Source organism: Amphibalanus amphitrite, unplaced genomic scaffold (genome assembly GCF_019059575.1).
Source record: "Amphibalanus amphitrite isolate SeventyFive unplaced genomic scaffold, NRLGWU_Aamphi_draft 000256F_arrow, whole genome shotgun sequence".
Classification (NCBI taxonomy): domain Eukaryota; kingdom Metazoa; phylum Arthropoda; class Thecostraca; order Balanomorpha; family Balanidae; genus Amphibalanus; species Amphibalanus amphitrite.
This window is the reverse complement of record NW_024881751.1, coordinates 482,530-498,240: the sequence shown is the minus strand read 5'-3', so window position 1 is coordinate 498,240 and position 15,711 is coordinate 482,530. Positions and strand designations below refer to the sequence as shown.

General features: G+C 50.3%; 2 protein-coding genes across 9 annotated transcripts in view; one reads left to right on the top strand and one right to left on the bottom strand.

The window, feature by feature from the left end:
* LOC122386570 (dynein heavy chain, cytoplasmic-like) overlaps positions 1-594 on the bottom strand; it is a 58,853-nt gene extending 58,259 nt beyond the window's left edge. For all 3 annotated transcript variants that reach the window (XR_006257402.1, XM_043375857.1, XM_043375858.1), the window contains exon 1: positions 502-594. The gene's annotated coding sequence lies outside the window, so the exon portion shown is untranslated. The remainder of the gene's footprint in view (positions 1-501) is intronic.
* A 2,370-nt stretch (positions 595-2,964) lies between these two features.
* On the top strand, positions 2,965-14,811 carry LOC122386584 (zinc finger CCCH domain-containing protein 14-like). Of its 6 annotated transcripts, none has more exons than XM_043375891.1 (15): positions 2,965-3,005; positions 5,281-5,403; positions 5,746-5,907; positions 6,120-6,758; positions 7,161-7,495; positions 7,801-8,076; positions 9,050-9,344; positions 9,756-9,887; positions 10,248-10,362; positions 10,659-10,859; positions 11,220-11,443; positions 11,807-11,951; positions 12,163-12,317; positions 13,063-13,154; positions 13,519-14,811. In XM_043375891.1, exons 2-15 carry the CDS (start codon positions 5,322-5,324, stop codon positions 13,630-13,632), a joined length of 2,967 nt encoding a protein of 988 aa, XP_043231826.1. In that variant the 5' UTR covers positions 2,965-3,005; positions 5,281-5,321; the 3' UTR covers positions 13,633-14,811. The 6 variants fall into 6 exon arrangements, with proteins under 6 accessions (XP_043231826.1, XP_043231828.1, XP_043231825.1 ...); XM_043375890.1 differs by having other exon boundaries at positions 2,984-3,058; XM_043375893.1 differs by lacking the exon at positions 10,659-10,859 and having other exon boundaries at positions 2,974-3,058.
* The last annotated feature ends 900 nt before the right edge of the window (positions 14,812-15,711 follow it).

The following is a 15,711-nucleotide window of genomic DNA, read 5'->3' as shown; positions in this document are numbered from 1 at the left end:
CTGAACTGCCCGGCATGGACACCTGCCGTCACTGTCTTCTCCATCTACCAATGCTTGATGACAGCAGAGTCCAGACCTGCCACTCAACAGCCCATTTTTTCAAAACCTGATATGGTAAGGAAAGGAAAACTGCTGAATTTTCCTCAAGGCTGGTAATGAGACTTGACGATGAAGATTTACATGCCTTTGTCCATGCACATTGCACACAACAGAAAAGACACAGCAAAGTTGTGCCTTAAAAAGTAAAAACTAGCAGCGCTGTGCATTCCATGCATGCTTCACTTCTTATCAAATATAACTGGTAGCCACTGATCAATATAAAACAATCAGTGCTAGAAACGCACTACCTATTCGATCGATGACTCATCGAATCGCCCGGCCGGCACGGCCACGCCCCGGATCAACTGTCTCCTTTCAGCACAAAAAAAGCTCAAAGAGCCTCCTGAAATCTCGTTGCAGTCAATTCAACACTTTTCAATTCATTGCCGGTTCTAAACTGACCTGATAAGCTGTCAGAAAATAGCCGAAATGTTTCAAACATGGGCCATCTACGGATCACGACAGCCTCAACCCGCTCCAGCGGAGACCAAGGCGGAGACGCAAATGGACGAAATGGAACTAATGGGAAATGAACAAGCCAAGGATGGAACAAATGGGCAAGAGCGCGCAAATACTTCTGAGAAGAAATATAGTGATTTGACGTCATCGGTTGAAAATTGATTCCACTCTTTTGATGATACTTCCGCAAAACAATGAAAAATTAGCAATCTACACGTACTTTTTTCATTTTTAAAACTTACAAAAGTCATTTTAAAAGTTATTGAACGAAAATAAATTAGTCCTTATTCCATTATTTTTTAAAGCTTATGACGTCATTTTAATGTTCAATCCATTTTCTACTCATAAAGACGAAGTTCCCTTACATGCGCCATTCTGAAGCAGGGGGGCGACACGGCTATTCGCGCAATGTATTCGTTTATGGGCCGCGCGGGGCCTCGCGATGACGCGGCTGGAGGCAACTGCTCAGCGCGCTAGGATACTTCTGGCGGGGCCGGGCGCTGAATGGTGTGCAATGAATGGGTTATGGTCGGGCAGACAGAGATGAGGCATTGAATTTGAATTGACATCAGCAATCGGGTGGGGAAGGAGAGCATTTCTAATCGAGCTTGGGATGGGGAAAGCCGAAAATATCACGATCGGCTCATAGCTCCGACAGGGCCGGGTGCTGTACCATGTGTAGTATATTTAGGCGGGCAGACAGAGATGAGTTATTGGATTTAAATTCACCTTACCATCGGTTTCTGGTGAGGTTTGAAGACGTCTTTAGTCAAGCTCGGAGTGGGGCAACGGCCACTGGCGGATCCAGGGGAAGGCATTTGGGGCAAATGTCTTCCCCAACAACCAGGGCAGCGCCCGAAATCGATTTTCGAGAATAAATGAAAACTTCACAACTTTTCTGAGGAAATGTTGGTTAATCACACCGCACAGGCCACAGCAGTGCGCAAGGAATCGAAATCCGAGTTTTTTAAATTAATTCCGAGAAACCTTTTTGGGGTAAGCCCCCGCAGTGTCCAATACCGCTTCCTGGATCCGCCAGTTGTGAATAAGTCACGGTCGATACCGAGCTTCGGCGGGACCAGGCGCTGTACACGTTGTTCTTTGAATGAAGAGGTGGACAGACACCTAGCCCCACATCCTACTGCTATGCCCGTGCTTCTGTGGGTGAAGCACTAAAGCATCACGGAATCCCAGAGGACCTGCGAGTCGACGAGGTGGCCGCTTTGGCCGCCGGGTACTGCAGCTCCCTGGAGTTGCCTGGGACCGATGGCAAAACAACAGCTCCGGCGGTGCCCCTATGGGCCGTAGTAATTAGTGAATTCCCGTAATGTAGAGATCATATCCTCAATGATCTCCATTACCATTTTATATTCCTAAACAATATGACAGACCAATTATGCTTGCCTACGTTCAGGCATTACCTCTGATGGTCATACGCCCAGTACAACATGTGTTGTCTGTCAAACAACAATCGACGACAGGATCCCTTCTCATCATCTCTTAAGCCATCGGTTGTCAATTCACCCACCCCGTTTCCCTAAAAATAGACGGTCAGATTCGGCCTGGGTCCTTACAACCCCTCTAAATTCGCCAGAGACGGGATCGGATCGCCGTTATTGCACCCGTCTTCGTGTCTTAAATACTATGACAGCTTCGACCACGGACGTCGGACGTGGTGATCATTCCACGAATGTACGCACCATCCAGGCCTAGGATGCATCGAGGTTTAAAGGGACCCTCCCACCTTAACATTAGATTTGAGTTGAGATAGCCAAAATGGGGTCCCTGGCTCACAATTACCTGTTTCGGCACTCACAACATCGATAAATGCCTTAAATCGGAAATATTGAATTTCAAAATTGCAGCATTTTGATTCAGAGGGGCTAATGCATAGGAATACCCCTCTGAATGTGTGACGTCAGCGCAGATATCTAACGATTTTTAAATGTTTGACTAAAACGTTTTGTAGCACGCGGTGGTAAATGCTGCTTTGCGCGCAACAAATGCCGCACTTTCAAATAAAGTCGCTATAGGAACAGCGGAGATCCCAAAAAGTAAACAAAAGTAAAAGTCTAATATCTTGAAAACCGGTGAATATTTTTCGATGAAATTTGGTAGATATTCGTTTTTGCTCTTTCTGAACCGAGCGACATCACTTTCATGCCAATTCATTTACTTTTTTGAAGGTGGGAGGGTCTCCTTAAAAGGATGCAGTCTGTAGATCAATCAACAAACAATGGTGGTATGCAACCACTTTAAAATATCTCCCTCGCTCCCGCAACGTTCCAACGCCCCTCCGTTATGCATTCGCCCTGTGTGTCCGCCGAGCCGGCTTGCCTCCAATGACGTCATCGGCCGGCCGGCGGCGTTCAAGGTCAAACTGCTGGTGTCCTTACCTGGAGTTCTATAGCCTTGTTCTGAAGCTGCAAGTGCATATTCTTATAAACGTTCCAATATTTTTTATTTTTAGTTGGGCGCGGTCGAGAAAAAACGCATAAAAGTCAATTTTGATTGAAAATTCGTTTATTACAGCCATATTACAGCAACCTAGCACACTGATGGCTATGGGAATTGGGATAGCGTTTTGTTGCAACCTGCATTGCTTTTTGGTTTTCCTTTTTTATTTTTCCGGCAACTCTGAAAGCTATTTCACTTTGACCTGTAAAATTTAGATTCTTTACGCTGGAAAATATTATTCATTGATCATTTTAGCTCTGTTTTTCCTCCTCTCCAAGTGTTCAGTTCTCCAAGTTGTTCAGAGTTGCTTTTTTTTTTAAATTCAGTAGGCGGAACTATGGTCAAGCGTACCCATTTTCGGGAACGCATTTTCGTTCCCATGTTTGGGAACGATAAACCCAAATATGGGAACGCCATGTAGGCATTATTTAAAACAAGAAAAAGAACTGTTAAATGACGTCCAAAAAATATAAAACGATCGTGAACCGCCTGATAGTTGTCTCAATATTGTTGGGAAAGAGTTTGATATTGTAAGGCCCATCGTAGTTTCAAATCGTTCCCCTATTTCTAAAGCAGTCCATCACCCGGGCCGCGAGCCCAAATTTGGGAACGCTGTCGTACACTGGCGCTGCAAGCGTTCCTTATTATGGGAACGGCGTACCCAAAATTGGGAACGATTTCACCGACGCCTTTCAGGGGCTCTTTTCATTAACAAGCATCACGTCCAACGCCGCAAATTATTGTTAACGCAACAATCATCAGATGACCTTTCCGGCAAGACCGTTGCATGTTTCGCCCGGTCTTCTGCGCTTTTATTCCCGTCGATCTCGCAGCGGGCACGCCCCCCTCTGCAGGATTACGTAATCCACAACGCTCAGCGATGTTCAACAAGGTCTTCCATACCTATATCCACCGTCCGCGCCGAGGGTGGAGACATGTCAAGCACCTGTCTGCTAATCACCGAGAGTTGACGAGCACAAGAAGTATCCAAAAATGGGAACGCTGAATATGTTACACCCTCAAAACACCTAGTCCCAATGAAAATCTAGTTTTTTCCTTTCTTAATGAGTGTAAGTGGCAAAAGGCCTGGTAGGATGGGCACGACGTATGATCGAAATCAGCATAAAAATTATAAATAAGCCACACAGAGCGACCTATATCAGAGAAATTCCCCCAACCGATCATGCTTAGAAACGCCGAAGACAAAAACCACGCTCATGACACTGCTTATAAAACAACGCTAAACAGCTAGCATCCAAATAAAATATGTCTTTCAGGGCTGATAAAATACAGCTGAATGATTTTAAACCACTGAAACTGAGTTTACAACAGTAGTTCGGTAAAATCACTGACGTTCCACGCGGTCGATCGCCCCGACACCAAATGTCAACAATATTACCTCGGGACTGTCCGCGTGTTCGCTTGCATATGTCATCATCTGGTGTCGCTAGAATGAAACTTCATAACCAGGCGAAAATTATTATACTTGACCTCAAAATGTAAAAAATGCTTCATTTTCCTTAAACTTGCATGTTAAATGTCGTATAACCCATATTTCCACCATTCTGTCATTTTTAAAAAATCATTAAAAATATCATTCCACGGTCAATTTCCTTGTTCCACGGTCAGATTAAAGATAACTTTATGGAGATTTAGTAGATACTTAAATCAGCGTGCACTTTTTTGAGACGTGATGCACTTTTGAGTTTTAGTGGGCGAACGGCCGAAAAATTGCCTTCCGTTCTCATAAATGGGAACGCCCGTTCCCATATTTGGGAACTCCGTTCCCAAAAATGGGAACGTTCCTATATTTGGGTACTCATGACCATAGTTCCGCCTACTGAATTATGAGCTCTGTTCGCACCCTGTTTATTTATCAGCAGGCTGCGACCATGCTGCTGCTTCTTGGCTCCTCATTGGTCAAATTCAAATGGTCTATTCATTAGGCCAATGAGAGGCCAAGCCGCGCCAGCAATAACTTCCTTATTTGGGGAAAACCGACAGCACGCTGGTATAAAAACCGACCGAACAGGGCCCTGCATTAATCCATATTGTTAATTGTAGTTTTACACAGTATACATATTTCAATGTGGGAGCTAATTGTATCAGTATGTTTGATGCTAACATTCAGCTCATTGATTATTGCTGACATCACAGCTTAACTTTTCTTGCTAGTTCTCTTGTTAGTTATTTTGCTGAAGTGTCCCTGAATTATTTCCTTCGCGTAATGTTCCAAAAACTTACATTCACCTCGCTTTTTTATAGGTTTTTTGCTGAACACAAGGAAACCATTGTTAAGTATCAAAATGGATTACCTTGGTGCTGAAATTAGTAAGAAGATCAAAAGTGCTATAAGGGCAAAGCTGGTAGAGCTTGGAGTTTATGTCGGTGAGTATTTTTGCTCATATATTGGAGTGGATTAAATATTTAGGTACTATTCTGTGCCCTGCAGTCTGCATGATACTATACCTGAGACTTTTCTGCCTTTTAGGTATTCAAAAAGGTGTGGGAGTATCATGAAAAGTTAAGAGAGACATAATGAATTGAATGTACAAGATCTAAAGGCTTATGCTATTTGTTTGAGCAGCATTGTAGGTCAGGCTGATGTTTTGCTCTTGTTCCTGATGACTAAATGTGTCATTACCTGCAAAAGATAGGCCATCAGACAGTGAGATGTTGCTCTGATGTCCCCTGAGTAATGCATATGTCTCATTTTGTTTTGTTTTTCAGATGATGAGTTGCCAGACTACATTATGGTGCTGGTGGCCAACAAGAAAACCAAGAGTCAGATGGAGCGTGACCTGACCCTCTTCCTGAGTGACCACACAGTAGCCTTTGTTCAGTGGCTTCAGGAAGTGCTGGACAAGCTACAGACCATCACACTGGCTAAAGGTAGGCCAATGTATTGAATGTCTGTATGTAACAGCAGTCATGTTTTACTCACTTTATTACCAATTTGAGACTTGGCTAACAATTAGCATCAGCTAGCCTACATAGCTAATAATTGGCTAACCATAGGTATTAGGTGGTAGAAGTTGGCTTCTGATGTCATCCAGGCTCACTGGGATAAGAGGCACCTTTGTAATCAAATCATTCATTTTCAGACAAAGAAGAGGAAGAAAAGAGTGTCACTAAAAGTAGTTCAACCAAGGAGAGGGAGAAGAAAAGAAAATCTTCAGAGGTAGGCTCAGAATCTGCCAAAAAGGTCAAATCAGATGATCCCAAGGAGAAGGATCGCAAACGCTCAAGTGGTGAATCTCACAAAGCCAAAAAGGACAAAGAGAACAAGAATGCTGACAAGGAAAGCAAGCATGTAGACAAGGAAAGCAAACGCACAGGCAAAGAAAGCAAACACGCCGACAAAAGCACCAAGCACTCTGACGCTACTCCCGCCAAAAAGAAGGACGATTCGCGCTCCAAATTGCGCGAATCCCGCGAACGCCGCACGGCCGAGGAGAAGTCAACACGCGAGCGGGCCGCTCCTCCAGCGAAGGCGGCCGACTCCGGCGGCGGCGCGCGGTCGTCCCGCTCGTCTCAGTCTCTGGAGCGAGAGAGCGGGGCGGAGGGTCGCAGTCAGCGCCGCCGTGGAGTCCAGCAGGCTGCGGCGGACAGTAAGAAGCACCCGCGCGTCTTTGCGCCGGTGAAGCCCACCACTGCCACGGCCGCTGCTGCCGCTGCCGCAGCGTCACCACCGCCGGAGGAGGAGGAGGATCAGGATGTGCTCAATCTGAGCGCCGAGGAAGGTGGGTGTGTCAACTGTCGGCCAGACGGATGTGTTCATGTTGTAATGCTGCATGGAGTGTTACCATTTAAAGTTCACCATTTTTATGCAACTGGTATTTTCTTTCATGGCTCCCATCGCTTGCCTGCAATTTTGAAGCAGAATAGTTATCAACAAGCGGCTGCGCCACTTGCTTCGCGGCGTGGTGGTAAAATGCGCAGCAGTCCATTTGCTTTCGAATGGTGTTTGATTCATACAGATGAGTCGTCTGGAAACAGATATAGAGTAAAACGTGCAGAGGAATTTTTTGAAAAAAAGAACTGTTTTAAGGGCTTACATTCTGACCAAACATTAATCAAATACGATCGCGATCAAAATTACGATGCACACTATTTCACCTGCGTCTCTGTCTTGCTATTCACAGATGAACTGGTGAAGGAGCCTGCGCCAGTGGTGGTGGCCGCTCGCCAGCAGCCGGCCGCCGCACCGTCTCGCCCTCAGGCCGCCGCCGCCCCCCGCCAGCAGTCGGTTAAACCTACACCGGTCGTCTCCGTCGCCGCCCCGAAAACTGCGACCGTCCGGCCGGCCTCCTCGGGAGCCTCTGGAGCCTCGGGCGGCGGTCTGAGGGTGGTGAACCTACGGGAGGAGGCCGGCATGTTCGGCAGGAGGGTGGTGACTGAGGAGGCGCCCCCGGTCCGCCGCCGGTCTCGGTCCCGCTCGCCGGTCAGACGGCGGGAGGTCAAGGTCGCTGAGACAGAGGTGAGCTGTGCGCTGCTAACCTGGCTGGGTCGTCTTTTTTATAAATTTTCACGTCTTTATACTTATTTGTCAGTGAGTGTTTATTATCAGCTGTCTCTGTTTGTGTTTCTGTCCATGTCTCTTGGATCTCTCTGTTTATGTAATATGTATCTCTCCATTGTCTTATTTTCGGACGAAGACTATTGCATCATCGTCGTAATAATGTTGTATTCCTCAGCCATTGCTCTGCCTCTCGCTCTCCACGAATCTATCTCCCTCTAAAGTCTAACCAGCCCTTCTCTGCCCCCCTATCCCCCCGCCCGCAGTCTCGAGTTGTGCGGCGCGGCCCCCAGTCCACGGTCGGCGCTGTCGTCTCGCGGGAGGTGGATGACACAGAATACGACCCTCTAAACCCGGCGGTCGGCGCCGTGGCCAGCACGGTACGCGTCACCGAGCGGCCGCGCCGGCCGGCCAACCAGCAGCCGCGTCCCACGCTACTGCTAAAGGCCATGAGGGACGCGCAGCGCTCCACCGTGGCGTCCGTCCGACCGTTTCTGGTCCGGCCGCAGGAGTCGACCAAACCGCAGCGTAATGCCAACAAGGTGTGTTGGGGGAGGCGGAGGGTTGTAGTGGTCGATGATCTGCGTCCGTTTTTGGATGTGTGTATGGGCTTGTAGGTCGAGGCGATTGTGTCTGTTTTTTTTTTTTTTTGCCCGCACTGTTGAAGGTATGTCACCAGTATAACGCCTTTTGGGGCGACTAACGGAGCGAGCGAGAGGGTGGGCCTCGCACGTGCGAAATCGCGAGGGGGTACCTCCAGCTGACTTGTGCACGGCACCCTACTAACCGGTCTCTAGCGATGTGCCAAATTTGAGCACAATCGGCCCAGCCGCTCTCGAGATCTGGAAGCGGCACCCTGCACGTGCGCACGTGCAAAATGGGTCCCAACTGACTTGTGCACGGCACCCTACTAACCGGTCCCTAACCATGTACCAAATTTGAGCGCAATCGGTCCAGCCGTTCTCGAGATCTGGAATCGACCCCTGCACGTGCGCACGTGCAGCAGCACCCCAACTCTGGCACATAGATATGCATTGCCTAGTGGATGCCTACCTACATGCCAACTTTCAGCGCAATCGGCCTAGTAGTTACCGAGATATTGCAACTATTACAAAAGTGACACCTCTTCGTTTTCCACGTGGCACGTGCATAAGGGGTCACCCACATGCATCGGGAATAGTCCAATACTTGGTAGAAGGAATGAAGCTACCCTACAAAAATTACCGCGTGTAAATCGGTCAAGTGGTTGCTGAGATATAAGCGTCGCAAAAGCGTGACCACGGCCGGCCGGCCGGCCGGCCGCTCATACTCAGAAATTTCCGTTAATCTAAGGAAAGACTACGCTCGCTTCGCTCGCTCCGTAATCAAGCTTACTTTATCACCATTTTCCGTTTATCTTTTGTGCTCGTTGAGCGTGAAGACCGTCATTTCCTATGTCGTGGCTTTCTTTGACCGTCGTTAGCCGTGCGTACCATTCCTCCTTATTCTGACCGGCCTTCTCTGCCCCGTTTACAGCGTGATACCCGTGAGCTCTACACAGCCGGTCTGATGAGCCGACAGCGCCGGCCGCCGGTCTCCGCCCCACCCACCACCGCCTCCGATACGGGCGCACCGCGGGCCGTGCAGGCGCGCAGTCAGCGCAGCGGCTCGCCCGAACAGATTGCCATCACAGTGCGTAACTCGCCGCTTGGCACGGAGGCGGAGCCGGAGACGGCGGTGGAGCCGACGGGGAGGTCCGGCCGCCGGCGCCGGCGCCGCTCGCGACAGACTAAGAGTCCGCCGCCGCCGCGGCCCGACACGCCGCCCGCAGGTGGGTGGGATACTGGGGGATGTAGAGGGGTGGGATTAGATTTGGCGTGCATTGATTGATCATTGATGGTGTCCTGTGTCCCGGTGTTCTATTAGTCGCTGAGACTACATGCTGGTGTTCAATGACTTTTGGGCAGGCCAGGGATTGTTGTGTATCGATATGGCCTGAATTTTTACGATTTCCTTGGGCTTATTGGACGCTTGAATGCAATTTTGCGAGGATCATATTAAGAACTACATCCGGGGATAGCCAGAGGCAATGCGTAAGGGAAAGGGGAATTGCTCGTTAGCAATTGACCTGACCTATCGATAAGCTGTCTACATATAAGCTCCGGCTTCCAATGCACTATCAAAATGTTACTTTCTCTCCGCATAGACTTTGACCATATGTTCTCACTACTCCACCGAGCAGAGCCGGTGAAGGAGGCAGCCATGGAGGAGGACGGGGAGGACCCGGCCGGCTCCCCGGACCAGCCGTCCTCGGACGACGAGGACACGGTTCACGTCACCATCGGCAAGGTCAAGGCCCACCCGCAGCGCGCAGGTACGAATACGTCTTGCAGATGGCGGGGGGATGGCAAAAGTTGGAGCGCCACTGATCGAAGTGATCGCCCGAGCTGGAAGTCCATGGTGATTGTTTGGGAGCCGATTTGGGTTGGAGGCTCGTGATTTTATAGTAAGAATGGAGCTAATGCAGCAGCTACAGTCTACACCTTTGTTTTCCTTCGTTGACATTCGGCATTGAGATTAAGATAGTGAAGCTGAAATGGCCCACTAAGTGCTTTCTGAAATTACGTTTTGTCAGAAGCTAGGTGATGCCGCCTCACACAAATGTAAGTTAACTTGTGGCCCAAATTATGATCCCACCTGTGACCTGACCTCTGCCTCCGTCCCGTACCCTCAGAGCCGCCGGCCGAGACACCCGAGTACCGTCCGACGCCGGTGCTGGCCTCCGTGGATGATATATCTGCCATTGTACACGCCGTGGCCGACCGCATCAAAAACCCGCCGCCCCAGACGTACGTACCGCGAGGGAAGCTGACACGGTCGTGTATGCGTGTCGCAGTTTAGTTAAACCCAATTGTTATGAGATCATTTGTGTTCACATTTGGGTATTTTCGCCTGATTTCCTCCATGGAAATGCACATGCACAAACGTGTATGTCGTGATTCAGAACCGCGTCTGTTCACAAACTACAAATAATCGTAGTCAAGAAAATCTTGTGATGAGCAACACCGTCTTGTGTGTATCACATTGCCACCATCATCATCCATCCTTCTCCCTCTCCTGACCACCCTCTCCCCACCATATTCAGCCCTCCAGTCTCCGCGGCGTCACTCCGTCCCGGCCCGTCCAGACCCCACCTCTCTCGCTCCGCCCCCGCTCGGGACGGACGGACTCGGGAGAGAGGCCGATCCCCACCGCCAGAGGAGAGGAGGGTCGCCAGGCGAGACTCCCGGTCATCCTCGCCCGCTCCTCTGTCCCTGCCGAGGGCCCGACGGAAGAGGAGGCGGCGGTACGCACAACTGATGATTTTTGTGTTTTTATCCGATTGTGATTCATAGTGAAAGGACGTATGTGGTAGGCCTGCATTATTTATCTTTTTTGTAATTTTCTTGTCTCTGATCCCTCGTTACTGAATAAATCACTTTATGTTCATCGTTGAGTGTAATCAGTTGCAGCTCTTGTGAAACGTTTTTATCATTCGAACTGGCTGTTAAGTGTATTTTCTTTTACTCATAGAACCTAGTCATTTACCCAAATTGCGCCTTCACACTGCATCACGTCTCTTATACCCCACATAGTTATCTGTATTGTTGTTACAACCTTTCCCTATTCTCCCTCTAACCCACCTCCCTCCCCTACATTTTCACAGCGAGCGCCCATCCAGCCCTACGTTCGTAGTCACGATGACGGGTCTGGGCGCGTCTCGGTTCGCCCGCTCGATCGACTCGGACGGCGCGCTGGGGGCCGAGGACCCTCCCGCCGCCGAGGGGGTGGTTATAGAAGAGGAGGAGGAAGAGGAAGAAGAGGAGCTGGAGGAGGAGGACCTGCGCGCCCAGCTGCTGGAGGACAGGGCGCGCAAACGCGCTCATCCTGGTGAGAGTCGGGCGGCGGTGAGTGGGAGGGGGTGTGATGGTTTGTCCCGTTTTGCATATATTTACATATGTGATCTGGCCCGTCGTGGTAGACGAACTGAACGGCCTTTGCTCACGTATCAGAATATATTCAGAAGGAAGGGTGGGTCACGTAGAGGAGTAGATGGAGGAGTGGAACTGTAAACCAGATGAGGAGTGGGACTGTAGATGTTGTATATCTTTTGGGTATCTTATGCCGTTTTTTCTTACTTTGTGACCGTCCTGGCCATATGACTGACCTGCAGCTCCCCACCTGCCCCAGGTGTGTCTGACATGTGAACCTTCCCCTCTGAGTTCTGACCAGTCTCCTCTGTTCCGTCGGCAGTGATCGCACCTCCAGCTCAGGACCCGGAGCCGGCGCCGCCAGCAGCTCCGGCTCCCAAACAGGGCACCACCACGCGCTGCCGGTTCTGGCCCAACTGTAAAGTGGGCCCTGGCTGCGCCTTCCACCATCCCACCGTGCCCTGCAAGTGAGTTATCGCCGTGAGCTGATGTGTTTTTATGAATGCCAGAAATGCTTACTTTCGTGTGTGCTGTGGGGGGGGGGGAGTTGAAGAGTTTGAGGATTTAGTAATGAATATTAATTCCTGGAAATTATTATTCTGGATTGTTGAATATCATCTACATTGGAGACCAGGACACGAGTCGATATAACCAATCCGTTCCGCGTTTCTCCGTCAGGACGTTCCCGGCGTGCAAGTTCGGCGACGCGTGTCTGTACATCCACCCTCCTTGCAAGTTTGACGGCAGCTGCACCCGATCGGACTGTCGGTTCAGCCACAGTGCGCCACGGCCGGCACTGGCCACCGCCGCCGCCGCGCCCGTCGCAGCGTTCGGTAAGCGAGGGAGAGGGAGGCAGGGAAGGGGAGAACGGGAGGGGAGACGTGAACTAAGGGAGGTACGGGAGGGAAGGCTGGACGTGCAGTGATGAGCTGTCTTTAGCGTGGTTGGCATATCTGGTATGTTTTTTGTAAATTTAGTCCAAACCTGGATTGGAAGGATTCACAAGGACAGAGCCCCCGCTAAGCGAAGCTTGTTGCGTTGGCCCTGCCCTCTACCCTCCGATCGCGCCACTCCGGTTCTATGGCCGAATTTAGAGTCCAAAGTTTATCGTGCGCACAAAGCCGCACACGGCCGGTCCCCTCACTGACTTCGCCTGGCTACGGCCTGCCACCAACCGCAACCATACCTTCAGGAGGCCCATAAACGTCAAGCGCCCGTCGCGCTTCGAACCCGGACTGTTGTAACCGGGAGCGCCAGCTGGTCTCACCACGCGGAGTCCAACGCTCTACCGACTGTGCTACGGAACCGACTGTTTTGTTTATGTTTATGTTTATAACGTTTCCTGGTGCATTTCGCTTCTCACATTTTACTGGGCAAAAAAAAAAAATAACCTGAAAAAGACTAAGCACCATGGATACGAAGCAGTGCTTTCGGAACCTCGGCATTATTGCCTCAGCTGACTGCGAAAGAGCCCTCGGGCTGATGACGTCACAGTCGGCCCATCGGCAAGGCGTCTATATTTATAACCTCGAGTGACGCCGGTCTAAACCACTGTTTCTTCTCTCTCTCTCTCACCAGGTGGCAGTGCGGCGCGACAGGGCTCGATCACTGCCGAGTGTCGATTCTTCCCCAACTGCAACAACCCGACGTGTCCGTATATCCACCCCAAGGTGAGCGTTTGGTTACATTGTTATCTTGCACAGTGTTTTATCGTGGGCCGTCATGGTTGTCTTGGTATCATGGGGCCTCATGGTTATTGATGGCGTGGGTTCGCCGTTCGCCCTGCCTCGCTGAGGCTGGGTTATCGGACCGCTTTCGACACAGGATTGGTTCGGGAGGGATACAGGGTGTAACAAGTATCAGTGACAGGACAGACGTTTATTTTTTATGTGGTCTGTTTGGAAAGCCTAGTAGGAACTCAATGTTATTTGTGAATGAATGACTCTTTAGCTCTGTGCCGACCTCTCCCTCAGGTCCTTCTGCTCTCTGCCCTAAATCTAACCTAACCCATCCTCCCGTGTGCCTCTGTTACAGATGTGCCGGTATGGCGAGGCGTGTACCAACGCCTCCTGCCTGTTCGCACACCCCAGTCCCGCACTGGGCGGCGGCAGACCGCAGTTCAAATGGGTCGCGCGCGGCGCCATCTGAGCCGCACGGTGACGTCACGATTCGGTCAACGATGACGTCATGCGTCACCGATGACGTATCAGCTAGTCGGCTGTGGGAGCGACGCGGCCAGCGCGGACCGCGGGGTCGTGATCGCCTCAGGGTGTGGGGGTGGGGTCACTGCGGGTCCCTGCCGGTCGGCGCCTGAGCTACGGCCTTCTCAGCGTGATGTGGACCCCTGTGGACAGTGTGGATTGGTGGACAGTGTGGATCCCAGTGGACAGCGTGGACTCCAGTGGACGGTGTGGATGTGGAAACGTGGACAGATGAGAGGGCTAGTATCACGCGGATACCGTTTGGTGTTGAGTGGGTGTCAGTTTCGCGAATGATATGATCATCACTTCTCGTTCGACTATACTTTGAGAGCTGAGGTTGGGAGTTTCGCTGAGAGTTTCGCTGAGTGATGGGTGATTTCCGTCAAACCGTCCCCGTTACCATGTCGGACATAGGCAGCCGACTGGTCGCTATCTTCATGATGATTGGCTGTAAGTGAGTTCTCCAAGATGCGTTACCGAACGGCTATGGAATAGGGCGAGCGAGGGAGTAGTGGGGATGTCACTTGGGCGCCGATGTTTGGTTAGGGAAACGCACAGGGATACCGATCCACCGTTGATCTGTGGTGGGTTTTCTGCGCTGAAGCTGACGTTTGTGTAAGAATGGGTCAATGGTGCGGTGTTGGCACCGCGGCAGTTCCTTGGGAGTGGCCAGCGAACACTTGTCGTCACATTCTGTGAATTCGTCAGGTAATTCCGGTACTTAGCGGTCTGAGTGTGTGATTTCCCGTGCGAGAAAGTTCTGTAGTTGTTTTTGTGTGTTTGTCGTTTTTCTTTGGATAAGCTTTTGGTATCAATTTGTATTCTTTTGGTGGGGCAGAGATGCTCTACATCATTACCTCGATCTTCTCAGACTACCTAACTCATCTACGCTTGGATTTCGTTCATTGTAATTCCTCAGTCGGTGTTTATGGCTTCTCGAATGCTGATCAATGACATGACATTTGTGTTCCTTCTTCTTCCAGAAAAGGATAACTACGTTTCCTTATACCCATATATGTATATTTCATTGTGTTAGACACTTAACTTTGATGTTGAAAGATAATCCGGTAGCCCATGGAGAAATTGTATCGTTGAAAAGTTCCGAAAATATGAACTGTTTTGCAGATTTAGCGTTCTGGTGCTTATCGAGCCTGTCAAACACAGCGAGTGTCACGACGATGCCGACAAACGCATCTGGAACACAAACTGGCTACCGAGCCCGTGAAACACTACTTCCAAACAACACTAATAGGCCGTCACGAATGACTGAGGTGCCCGCACGCTGGGTGGAGTTATCAGGTGGATGTTTCGGCCCGCGGATGGGGTGCTTGATTGGGTGTCGAGCACCACTCACGAGACCCTTTTGTGGTTGTAGGGGTCGGATAGGTCAGCCAGAGGCCATGGAAGGGATTTGGGCGGATGGGTCCGCCGTCCGGAAACTGGGAATGAGGCCTTTCGAGGTAGACCCAAGGTGGAGCCGCGGTATTGAGAATGCTTGGACCCCGGCAACTTGCAAGATGACTATAGGCTGCAAGATTGCGCGTGACCTCGTCCCTGCTGGAATTAAGCACGCGGAGCCCGTTGGCGGCCTCATCCTGTCGCCAAGTCCAGGGATATTGTTCAAAACCATCCCAGTGCTTTTAGCACCGTGCATGCGTACCACGAGAGGTCGGGCCGCTCAGGGAAAGCTCATTTAGGGCATTGAGCTCAATAGCAAGCTCAGGTTCGAGCTGGTGAAAAGGGAGGGTGAACAAGGGAGGAAGGAGCACCCACCACGGAGGGGCCGGGATGCAGCAGAGGCCTTCACCTTGGGGTGGGGGAGGCCAAGGCCCAAGAGGAGGCGAGGGTGGAAGATAAGTGCTTTAATCGCGCGAACCTGGCGGAGTAAGTTTAAAGCATAATTAGCTTTTTAGTATTTTGCATTTTGCTGCATTCAATTTGTAACAAATTACCACAATAAAATAATTATATATTTGTGTTGAATCCATTAGGGCAAAAAAGTAACGTTAAAATCAATTATTCAAAA

What these genes read in the sequence shown, in the direction of transcription:
- LOC122386584 (XM_043375891.1), top strand. Translation starts at nt 5,322, where the DNA reads ATGGATTACCTTGGTGCTGAAATTAGTAAGAAGATCAAAAGTGCTATA. An exon ending in AAAAACCCGCCGCCCCAGAC is followed by an intron (nt 10,363 to 10,658) that starts GTACGTACCGCG and finishes CACCATATTCAG; the next exon opens with CCCTCCAGTCTCCGCGGCGT. An exon ending in CGCGCCCGTCGCAGCGTTCG is followed by an intron (nt 12,318 to 13,062) that starts GTAAGCGAGGGA and finishes CTCTCTCACCAG; the next exon opens with GTGGCAGTGCGGCGCGACAG.